Source organism: Melanotaenia boesemani, chromosome 16 (assembly GCF_017639745.1).
Source record: "Melanotaenia boesemani isolate fMelBoe1 chromosome 16, fMelBoe1.pri, whole genome shotgun sequence".
In the NCBI taxonomy this organism is placed as follows: Eukaryota; Metazoa; Chordata; class Actinopteri; order Atheriniformes; family Melanotaeniidae; genus Melanotaenia; species Melanotaenia boesemani.
In genome coordinates this window covers 32,792,791-32,805,352 of record NC_055697.1, presented here as the reverse complement: position 1 = coordinate 32,805,352, position 12,562 = coordinate 32,792,791, and the positions used below count along the sequence as shown (strand labels likewise).

General features: G+C 46.6%; 1 protein-coding gene across 3 annotated transcripts in view; it reads left to right on the top strand.

The window, feature by feature from the left end:
- The window catches only part of LOC121655562 (echinoderm microtubule-associated protein-like 6), a 100,967-nt gene that overhangs the window by 82,033 nt on the left and 6,372 nt on the right, over positions 1–12,562 (top strand). For 2 of the 3 annotated variants that reach the window (XM_042010310.1, XM_042010309.1), the window contains 6 exons: positions 2,248–2,456; positions 3,585–3,742; positions 4,776–4,890; positions 4,974–5,162; positions 5,939–6,111; positions 6,221–6,383. In XM_042010310.1, the coding sequence (XP_041866244.1) occupies positions 2,248–2,456; positions 3,585–3,742; positions 4,776–4,890; positions 4,974–5,162; positions 5,939–6,111; positions 6,221–6,383 (1,007 nt within the window). Of the gene's footprint in view, positions 1–2,247; positions 2,457–3,584; positions 3,743–4,722; positions 4,891–4,973; positions 5,163–5,938; positions 6,112–6,220; positions 6,384–12,562 lie in introns of those variants that run through there. The other variant, XM_042010311.1, reaches the window with a different exon arrangement.

The window sequence follows — 12,562 nt, the reverse complement described above, 5'->3', positions numbered from 1 at the left end:
ACATCAGGAAAAATGAACATGAGAAACTGGAGAAAGACCAAGGCCTGAAAGAAGGACTTGAGAAGGCCTGGAAAGTGAAGGCAACAGTGGTGTCCGTGGTCATCAGAGCACTCGGGGCAGGAACCCCCAAACTGGAAGAGTGGCTACAGCAGATCCCAGGAAAACCTCAGACATCCTGGTCCAGAAGAGAGCAGTCCTAGGAACAGCAAAGATACTGCACAGAACCCTCAAGCTCCCAGGACCCGAGCTTGGATGGATGAGAGACCGCCCACGGAGGGCGAAGGGACAATTTTTTTATCTTTTTTTTTTTATATGTATAATATAGATGTATGAAGTGCTGGACCTACTTGTACGAGCTGTCCGGCTGGGATGAGAATCAGCACCTCCAAGTCCGAGACCATGGTCTTCAGCCGGAAAAAGGTGGAGTGCTCTCTCCGGGTCTGCAATAGGGTCCTGCCCCAAGTAGAGGAGTTCACGTATCTCGGGGTCTTGTTCAGGAGTGAGGGAAGGATGGAGCGGGAGATTGACAGGTGGATCGGTGCGGTGTCTGCAGTGATGTGGACTCTGCATAGAGATATGATGAGAAGCTTGGTGATGTGGGAGGGGCTTAGTGTACAGCCACTGCTCCTCTTCCCGGGTGAGGTCTTTCGGGAGACCGGGGAAGACCCAGGACATGCTGGAACAACTACATCTCTTGGCTGGCCTGGGAACGTGTCAGGATCCCCCCAGACAAACGGACGGATGTGACCAGGGAAAAGGAAGTCTGGGCTTCCCTGCTTACGCAGCTGCCGTGGCGACCTGACCCTGGACAAGCACCAGAAAATGGATGGATATATGGATACTGTGTACACACACACACACACACACACACACACATATATATATATATATATATATATATATATATATATATATATATATATATATATATATATATATATACACTCTTCCCTCACCCAGCCTTCCATCTTCCCTGGGTAGGCTGGGTGGCTGTTCATCTCCAGCTCCTGGGAGTCCTGGGAGCTTGAGGGTCCTCCAGTATCTCAGCTGTTCCTAGAACTTCACTCTTCTGGATGGAGATGTCTGGTGGTTCTCCAGGTATCTGTTGGAGACACGGCCCCCAGTGCTCCAATGACCACTGGTACTATTGTTGCCTTCACCTTCCAGGTTTTCTCGAGCTCTTCCTTGAGTCCTTGTTATTTCTCCAGGTTCTCGTGTTCCTTTTTCCTGATATTTCCACCTTTGGGGATTTTACATCCATCACTATGTCTTTCCTTTGCTGCTTATCCATGATCACAATGTCCGGTTGGTTGGCCGACACCATTTTCTCGGTCTGTATCTGGAAGTCCTGCAGGATCTTAGCCCTCTCATTCTCCACCACCTTGAGAGGTGTTTCCCATTGTGACCTAGGGGTCTCCAGTCTATATTCTACACAGATGTTTCTGTACATTATGCCGGCTACTTGGTTATGGTGGTCCATGTTCTTTGCCTGCCAGTATCTTGCACCTTGCTGTGAGGTACCCGAGGACCCTGCACCTGGGGCCATCTTCCTGATGTATTCATGGAGTTTGGATGTTTCATCTTGGATAGTGGCCCTGATGCTCACTAGTTCTCGGCCTCCCTCTTTACGCTTAGTGTATAGCTTCTGGACACTGGATGTGGGGTGGAACCCTCCATGCATGGTGAATAAACATACACTATATTACCAAAAGTATTCTGTCGTGTCTGTATTATGGCTTCCACTTGTGAATAATCACAGAAAAAAATAATAACAGAGCTCCAAACTGTCTCATATTAGTCTCAATCTAACACAGCTGCCAACCTGTGATGCCACAATTTGTAGTCAGATGAGTAACTTTACTACCATCATAAATTCTGGTTCATATTCAACAGTTTTTCTCATTTATGGTATGTCTTAATGTTACATATTATTTCCTTTTACAACTCTACTGCCAAAAGGGTGAAGTCGTGGTCACGGATTACTAACACGTTGAACTCTTGAACGTGCGTTAGTTATGTATGGGATTTTCTGGCTATACCACTGACCGTTTTTATTTAATTTATTGCTCCCCAAAAACTACAAATTCCACAAAATTCTATTATTTTCTGTGTGGATTTGAACACACTTGCAAGAACCCAAAGCTGGAACCATTATTGAGTCTAATTTGTTTCCATATTAAACTGGGATATGCTTTATGAAGGAAATCCTCCACAGATGTGTTATTAACAGCAGCATCTCCACGGCAGGATCCAGGGTGTGCAGTAAATCTGGACACCCGGACCGGATCTTTGTGGTGGAGTTTCGGCCGGACTCGGACTCTCAGTTCGTGTCAGTGGGAATCAAACATGTGAAGTTCTGGACGCTGGCCGGCGGCGCATTGATGTACAAGAAGGGAGTGGTGGGGACGGTGGAGGGCGGCAGGATGCAGACGATGCTGGCCGTGGCCTTCGGTGCTGTGAGTTGTTGCCTCCACTGACCAACTTCATTGTTTAATAATAGAATCTGCTGCAGCATCACTCAGTTGAAGCTGGATAGAGTCGTGTTTCCATTGTAATCCGTCAGCTTCATTAATGAAACTTTTTTCAGAGGAATCTGTGTCCATTCATCATTCTCCAGACGTTTTCCCGGTTAGTGTTCGCCGGCTTTCTCTGATAACAGCCCGGATGGTGTTTCTCATCTTTAAAGCGATGGAAGAAATGACAGTTTTTCTGTCCATATGTATGGAATACCACGAGGGCCTTTCAAATAGCAATATGAGTAATTAATTGTGAAATAAAAATATAGATTGCTAAATATAATTTCAAATTCAACAATTCATCCAAAAAGAAATCAAATTGCAAAGTTTTTTGTCATTAGAAATTTTAAATTGAAATATTTATGAGTTTTTACATATTAAAATATTGATTCTTTATTAAATGCTGTGATTTGTAAATGTATTTTAAAATGTTATTTCTAGAAAGAGAAATAAATGCCGCAATTCATAAATTTGGTTATAAATACATTTCCATCACACACATTTAAAAAGGTAATTCTGTTTTCCTTTCCCCTTTTTAAATCTAAATTTAAATTGAATTACATTTAGCTTTGAGGAGGAGGATTTTGATTTGAATTAGTTGCGGAACAGGAAGCCAGTGGAGTCTCTGGAGGGCAGGGATGATGTGGTCATGGGGAAAGGTGTGATGTGCCGTACAGGATGCTGCTGCACGAGTCGAGTCTGGATGTGACTAAAGCAGGATGAGATCTGACCAAAGTGTTCAACCAACCACGACAAATTTTTGTTGGAAACACTAAACCTTTGAGAAATGCTGCTTTTATGTTCAATCCTGGCACCCTTACCTGTCACCAAGTTGTCTGCTGGTTGGAGAATCTTCCAGAATGATGTTCCTGGATATTCAAGAACTTTTTTCCATTTCTTTGTCTCTATTACAACTTTAATTGAGTGTGCTGCTGATAAGTCAAACTTTAGAACCTCATCACGTGTTTAGAAATAAAAAATTGTCTTCAAATCAACTTATAAAAACAGGCGACGCGAGTCCCGTCCGTGAAGCTCTGAGCTGATTTCTGTGTGGATGTGTGTTTGCAGAATAACCTGACGTTCACAGGAGCCATTAACGGGGACGTGTACGTGTGGCGGGATCACTACCTGCTGAGGGTGGTGGCGAGGGCTCACACGGGTCCCGTCTTCACCATGTACACCACGCTGCGAGACGGACTCATCGTCACCGGCGGCAAAGAGCGGCCGTGAGTGATGAGTCAGGATCTATTCTACCACTAATAATATTTAATAGTATTTTATTTGAGTATTTTTCCTTTTTATTTTAATCTTGGATTTTTCCCCTGTAAATACTTTTTTTTGGGAGGGGGGGCATGCACAAAACAACACTAATCTCAGAGAACTAAAAATGTCTTGTACCAGATTCAGTCCCAGGGCAGGTAAACAGTTATCCACTCCAATAAAAGTTCTAACTGCAGAAATTCAAATTGATGAACTTACCCCCCTATTGAATTTATTTTCTTAAAGATTTAATAACATTTATTAAAATTTAATGATTATAACTAATAATATGTAAATAAATTAATAAATAAAATTAGATTAAACACATACAAAGTCCACACATTAATGTTGGCAGCAAAATCCACTTTTTAGTAAAAAATTCTGAAAATCACGACATTTTTAAGGCAGCAGGAAGTTTTTCTACTCAAAGACCTGAAATGAAAATGCAGAGCTGACTGTAGTTGTGAATAAATTCAGACGTTAATTATAATAATTAAAAAAGATTTAATAATAATAATAATAATAATAATAATAATGGATTACATTTATACAGCCCTTTTCAAGGCACTCAAAGCGCTTTATTTTGTATCCATTATCCATCCACTCCTCACTCATACCTGGTGACGCTAAGCTACTTGTGTAGCCGCAGCTGCCCTGGGGAAGCCTACCGACCACCACCCAACATTCATCCACATTCATTCACCAGCGATGCCGACACTGGAGGCAAGGAGGGTGAAGTGTCTGCTCAAGGACACATCGATAGATGACTGGGGGGTTTGAATCTGAATCGAACTGCCGATCTTCCAATTATTGGACGACCCGCTCTACCACCTGAGCCACTGCCGTCCCAAGGCGATCAAATTTAAGATTAATTCAACTTAAAACATAAAATCTTCCAGGTTCTTCCTTCTGTCCTTTTATGTCTTTTACTGTTCTGGTAAAAAAGTTGATGGATGTGTTGTTTGTGTGTGTGCGTGCGCATGTGTGTGCGCATGTTAGGACTAAGGAGGGTGGTGCGGTGAAGCTCTGGGATCAGGAGATGAAACGATGCCGAGCCTTCCAGCTGGAGACGGGGCAGCAGGTGGAGTGTGTCCGATCTGTCTGCAGAGGCAAGGTGAGACCTTCAGATCCTCCTCATCCTCCTTCCTTCCTTCCTCTGCCTTCCTCACTATGCATGCCCTTCCTCGTCATCCTCAGGGTAAGATCCTGGTGGGGACGAAGGACGGGGAGATCATCGAGGTCGGGGAGAAGAACGCGGCGTCCAACCTGCTGCTGGACAGTCACACTCGGGGAGGAATCTGGGGTCTGGCTGCTCATCCCACCAAAGAGGTCTGCATCACCGCCGGCGACGACGCCACCATCAGACTGTGGGACCTCACTGACAAGGTACCAACACACACACACACACACACACACACTAATGGTGTATTACATCCGAGCTGCAACATCCAGAAAAAGGCAACTTATGATTTATGATAAATATCTAAGAACCACATATTTATTCCTATTTTTAGCTTTTAAAATAAAAAAAACAAAAAACGTTTGTAAAAACCAAACAAAAACAAGGGGATAATCACACTTTCTTCTATGACATGTAGATATTTGTGGAAAATTATGAAAAAAAAAATATATATGTTCGGGGTGCAACAATACACAAAATCACGGTTCGATATTTTTTCGATACAAAAATCAATTTTATTGCTTTTTTAAATTTGTAATTTATTGAAGTTAATGACAAATATTTGTTTAAACTCAAAATTACAATTTTTAAATGTGTGTATAAGTATATATTCTCTCGGCGACTCGTGACTCTGCTTCACTCCATTTTTCCCCGTCACTCATTCTCTTGTAATTGTTGGATCGTGCAGAGAGGGCAATCTCAGGTGCGGCTCATTCAAATATGATTTGCATATTTAAATGGGGACAGCGTGGACAGGGAGGAGTCAGGTACTCCAACACGTGCACTGAATTCCACGTCGATTGGGATGTACATTGGGATGTTTGGATTCATGCATGCGCACAGATTCTTACAACTGGATTTTTTTGTGCGTACGACATTTTCTGGATTTGAGCGTACGCCATGTTTCAGTGGGAAATCCACACAAGTCTTTGTACATAAGATCCTGGACTTTTGTTCTAACAGAATTTTTCCTTCTTCTCAGAAACTTCTGAACAAAGTTGGTGTCGGCCACGCTGCTCGCTGTGTGAGCTACAGCGCTGACGGAGAGATGCTGGCGGTGGGGATGAAGAATGGCGAGTTTCTCCTCCTCCTCTCTAACTCACTCAAGATGTGGGCAAAGAAACGAGACCGCAGCGCCGCCCTGCAGGACGTCCGGTAGATGAGGGGGGCTTTCAGTTTGCATGGTCCAGGGTTCTGCTGAGTTACTGTGAAACCATCAGCTGCAGAGAGGAAACTGAAGCATGTTTGCTGGTGTGTTGTGCAGCTTCAGCCCGAACCGCCGCTTGTTGGCGGTCGGTTCGGTGGAGAACACGGTGGACCTGTATGATGTGAGCGGAGGACCGAGTCTGAACCGACTGGTTTACTGCAGTGACATCCCGGCTTTCATCCTGCAGCTGGACTTCTCTGCTGACAGCTGCTACATACAGGTGTGTTTTACTAGGATTAAACTAACATCAGGAACCTTTATTATCATAAATATGGTATATGGTGAGTTTAAGAGAGAAGCCACATATGCCTAAAAACAAAATATGTAAACAGATAATAAAATAAACAGCCTGGAGAGCAAAGTGTTGCTCTAGATGAGGGTAACTGATGTAGAAAGTGATTTATTGCATTTATTTATATAATCATTTATTAAAAATAAGTAAAGAAAAAAGATCTTGCTATTATTGCAGCACTACCATACATACATAGATAGAAATATACATACACACATACATTCTATCCATCCATCCATCCATCCATTTTCTGCCGCTTATCTGGAGTCGGGTTGCGGGGGCAGCTGCCTAAGCAGGGAAACCCTGACTTCCCTCTCCCCGGCCACATTCACCAGCTCATCCGGAGGGATCCCGAGGCGTTCCCAGACCAGCCGAGAGATGTAGTACGTCCAGTGTGTCCTGGGGCTTTACCTGGGCCTCTTTCCGGTGGGACGTGCCCGGAACACCTCACCAGGGAGGCGTCCAGGAGGCATCCTAACCAGATGCCCGAGCCTCCTCATCTGGCTCCTCTCGTTGTGGAGGAGAAGTGGCTCTACTCTGAGCTCCTCCCGGATCACAGAGCTTCTCACCCTATCTCTAAGAGAGAGCCCGGGCACCCTGCGGAAAAAACTCATTTCAGCCGCTTGTATTCGCGATCTTGTTCTTTTGGTCACTACACACAGCTCATGACCATAGGTGAGGGTAGGAACGTAGATCCACCTGTAAATGGAGAGCTTTGCCTTTTGGCTCAGCTCCTTCTTCACCACGACAGAACGATACAGAGTCCGCATCACTGCAGACGCTGCACCGATCCATCTCCCGCTTCATCCTTCCCTCACTCGTGAACAAGACCCCAAGATACGTGAACTCCTCCACTTGGGGCAGGACCCTATTGCAGACCCAGATAGAGCACTCCACCCTTTTCCGGCTGAGGACCATGGACTCGGATTTGGAGGTGCTGATTCTCATCCCAGCCGCTTCACACTCTGCTGCGAATCGCTCCAGTGAGAGCTGAAGATCACGGCCCAACAAAGCCAACAGAACCACATCATCCGCAAAGAGCAGAGACCCAATCCTGAGGCCACCGAACTGGATCCCCTCAACACCTCGCCTAGGAATTCTGTCCATAAAAGTTATGAACAGAATCGGTGACAGAGAACAGCCTTGGCGGAGTCCAACCCGCACTGGAAACGATTCTGATTTACTGCCGGCAATGTGGACCAAGCTCTGACACCGGTCGTACAGGGAGTGGACAGCTCGTACAAGCGGGTCCAGCTCTCCATACTCCTGGAGTACCCCCACAGGAGTCCCTGGGGGACACGGTCGAACGCCTTCTTCAAGTCCACAAAGCACATGTTGGGCAAACTCCCATGCCCCCTCAAAGACCCTGAAGAGGGTGTAGAGCTGGTCCACTGTTCCACGACCGGGACGAAAACCACACTGCTCCTCCTCAATCCGAGGTTCGACTATCCGACGGACCCTCCTCTCCAGCACCCCTGAATAGACCTTACCGGGGAGGCTGAGCAGTGTGATCCCCCTGTAGTTGGAGCACACCCTCCGGTCCCCCTTTTTGAAGAGGGAGACCACCACCCCAGTCTGCCAGTCCAGGGGAACTGTCCCCGATGTCCACGCGATGCTTCAGAGGCGTGTCAGCCAAGACAGCCCTACAGCATCCAGAGCCTTAAGGAACTCTGGGCGGACCTCATCCACCTCCTTGCCAAAACATACATACATACATATATACTCTCATTCAAACATACATACATACATACATGCATACATGCATGCTTACATATACATCCTCATACAAATATACATACATACATACTTCCATACATGCATACAAACTTATATACATACATACGTACAGACTTTCATATAAAAATACATACTGTTACAACCAGCCGTACGGTTATAACAAAACAACGCCGAACAACCAAGAAAACCAATTATAATTATTTATTAAACCAAAACTTAAGACAAAATAATATAATCATGAAGTGTGATTGTCTGCAATATCAGTAATGTCAGGGCGTGCTTGGTTGTGTGTACAAATATAATGCAGGCAGTGTTGTATGATGTAGAACTAAACCAAACACAAACGCGAGGTGCAACGGCGCAGGTCCGGCCTGGGAGCGGAGCAAAGACAGAAGAGACCAGGCCGATTGTAGGCGGGTCTTATATACGCCCCGCCGAATACTCCAGCTGCACCTGCACACAAACATAATTAACAAAGCCACAAAAGAAGAAGGGGTCGTAACACCACCCCCCATAAAAACGGGGGTCATGGGGAGTCATCCCCGTGAACCACCGAAACAAAACCAAAACAAAAACAAACGTGTACAAACACCCAACCAAATTTACCCTCACCATCACCTCCACCGGCACCTAAAGGGGAAGAGAAGGTGAGAAACAGGGCAACCACCACACACCAGGGAACCCACAGACCGAACCACAGGAGCCCTCGACAACGCATCAGCTCTAGCAATGTCACGCCCCGACCGAACACAGCAGGGGTCATCCGGCACCGGAACGGACGACCCGGCACGTTTTAAGAAAAGCAGACACATCTTTTTTCGCCCCCGGCCAGAAAAAATGCCTGCGGATATGCAAATATGTTTTCCGCACACCAAAATGACCAGAGTCGTCATGAGCAACTCCGAGGACAACAGTGCGAAATATAGATGGAACCACCAGCTGAAACACAACCTCACGCGCCCGGTCGCCCCCAAATGTCCACTTCCGAAACAATAAACCATCATGCACAAAGTACCCACTCGCCACGCTTGCTATTGCCGCCCCTGGGACAGCCAGACCAAAGGCCACTGTCAAAGACGGATCAGCACGCTGTTCCCGGACCAACTCCTCGTGAGACACCTCAAGAGGAAAATCTGCCACAGACAAAGCAACGTCCTCCCTCACAGCGACCGCATCCAGCGAAGCCGCGCACATAGCACGCATATCGGCACACGCTGGAAACACCCTAGGAGGCGGAGACAACCCACCCCCCTGAACAGACGGACACAGCGCAACCACAGGGGAGGCTGTCACACGAACACCACTGTCACCAACAAGCGAACCGGCAGCGCGCAGCAAGAAGGGATCAGCAGACCAAACACGGCCGCCCGCCAGGCCATTCCCCAAAATAAAATGAATTCCATCCACGGGCAACGCGGCCCGCACGCCCACAGACACTTCCCCACGCACCAGCTCACAGTCCAAAACCACTCTATGCAACGGAGTAGGCAACGTCGTCAAGCCCATGCCACGACCCACAACATAATCACCAGTAGCCGAACGGGAAGAGAACGGGAGGACCGAACCCACGACATACGAATCATACGCACCCGTGTCTCTCAGAATCCGAATAGGAGTCTTCGCGCCACCTGTCAAGGACACGAACCCAGTCCGAATAAAAGGGGCATACGAATCCAGCGCGTCGGGGACATGCAAAGGAAATGAAGTGCACACTCCAGCAGCGGCAACAGGAGAACCACCCGGATCTGCAAACGCGGTCGGATTAACATTCTGTGCCGAGGTTTTCCCCCTAGATGACAACACAGGACAATCCCCCTTCCAGTGGCCCCTCTCACGGCAGTAGTGGCACACGTCCGCCCCGGCACGCGCGTCAGACGACACATCCCCACGACGCACGGACGCAGCTCGGCACTCACCACGCCCACTACCCGGAGAAGGCCCATCACTATACAGAAACTGGGACTTATGAGTCAAAACATAGTCATCCGCCAGCGCCGCAGCCACAGCCACCGTCTCGGCCTTTTGCTCACAGATGTACGTGGCAACCACACACGGCACCGAATCCTTCAGCTGTTCCAAGAGAATCAACTCACACAGCCGCTCAAAATCAGCCACTTTCGCAGCTGAGCACCAGCGCGTGAAATGCAACTTCAAATCCCGAGCAAACTCGAGATAACTCTGCCCAGCGGCCTTTCCGCAAGACCGAAACCGCTGTCGGTATGCCTCAGGCACCAGCTCATAAGCCTGCAAAACAGCCGCCTTCACCTTAACATAATCCTGGCTATCCGACACGGACAGCACAGAAAACGCCTCCTGAGCGCGGCCCACCAGAACGCACTGCAACAACAGAGCGCGCGCCGAACTGTCCCACTTACGTGCGTCGGCCAACCGCTCGAAAATCAGGAAAAAAGAGTCCGGATCGTTCTCCTGAAACTGAGGCAAAAGGCGCAAGTTACCAAGAACATCAAAAGTGTCGGCAGCAGAGGAACCCGACAACGAGCGCACCGCAGCGTCACTGTGCCTGCTTTCCCTTATTGACTCCAGCTTCACGCGTTCAATCTCAAACTGTAAGCGCAGCAATTCCTTTTGCTGCTCAAACGTCAAACCCGGCGGTAACGAAACCGCACCCGGCGTCAGCGAAGCTGCACCCGGCAAAGAATCCGACGGAGGCCTAGCCAAAAAAACACCTTTCTCCGTCAAATTGGCAATCAGGATGGCCTTAAAAGTCTCCTTAAGACGTTTGCTATCAATCTCAACGCCATAATAACGACCAATCTCCAGCAGCTGATCCTTTGTACACTCCTCCAAAAATTCCAGCGAAGGAGAGCGAAAAAACTCCGACACAGTCACCATGATTTCCCCACCCAACACAAACACCGCAGGCCAAACGGCAAAAACGGCACCAACAACCAGCAGCAGACCCAATGCCCCGCTACCACACCTGCCTAACAAAACTTACCTAACCTAACACCAAGCTCAACCCTAGTCTTCACGCAGGCCAGCGGCGGGTACTTACGCACTGAAAACCAGCGGGGACGCGAGGCAATCTACACAGATCACCCCCTCAAACCCCGCGGACGTGCCCCCGAGATCACTGCTGGCGCAGCGAACACTAACCGCGTCCCCGCGACACTAACAAAAAAAAACACAGACGAAGCCCAAAGGAGCAACGTCTCCACACCTAACCGGGGCACCGAGCCTGCAACCGACCGGCTAAGCCGCAAAAAGCAATCAACTCACCCCGGCCAAACGAAACTCCACTCCCAGCCAACGACGTCACCGCGGGCTCTTCCCTCCGCCAACAAAGACAGCCGCAGGCGCCAAACACCAAACAAAGAACAACCAAAACAAACCACCCAACGCACACTCAAAAGAACAACCACGGCGCACCCAACGAGAACACAAAAACCCGAGAACAAGAAGGACGAGCCCCCATTTGTTACAACCAGCCGTACGGTTATAACAAAACAACGCCGAACAACCAAGAAAACCAATTATAATTATTTATTAAACCAAAACTTAAGACAAAATAATATAATCATGAAGTGTGATTGTCTGCAATATCAGTAATGTCAGGGCGTGCTTGGTTGTGTGTACAAATATAATGCAGGCAGTGTTGTATGATGTAGAACTAAACCAAACACAAACGCGAGGTGCAACGGCGCAGGTCCGGCCTGGGAGCGGAGCAAAGACAGAAGAGACCAGGCCGATTGTAGGCGGGTCTTATATACGCCCCGCCGAATACTCCAGCTGCACCTGCACACAAACATAATTAACAAAGCCACAAAAGAAGAAGGGGTCGTAACAATACCAACATACATACATACCTTCATACATTCATACTACCTTACATACATACATACATATACATATATACTTTAATAAATGTATACATTTATACATACATACATTACAATACATACATAGATTCATACTTTTATACAAACATACTTACATACATACATATATGATGAATATATATTTAAAAGTATGTATATATGTTAGTATGCATATATTAAAGTATGTATGTACATGTATATTTATGTATATTGATATGGTATTGTGTTTGTATGAAAGTATGTGTGAATGTATGTATATATATCTGATTTATGTATGTTTGTCTGTATGACAATGTATATAAGGTACTTAGAATGTATGTGTGTATGTATGTATGCATGTATGTTGGTATGTATGTCAGTACATATATTAGTATGTTTGTATGAGAGTATATATATATATATGGTACTATGTATGTATGTATGTATGTATGTATGTATGTATGTATGTATGAATGTATGTTTGAATGAGAGTCTATATGTATGTATGAATGTGTGTATTTATGTAAGTTAGTATGCATGTGTGAAAGCATG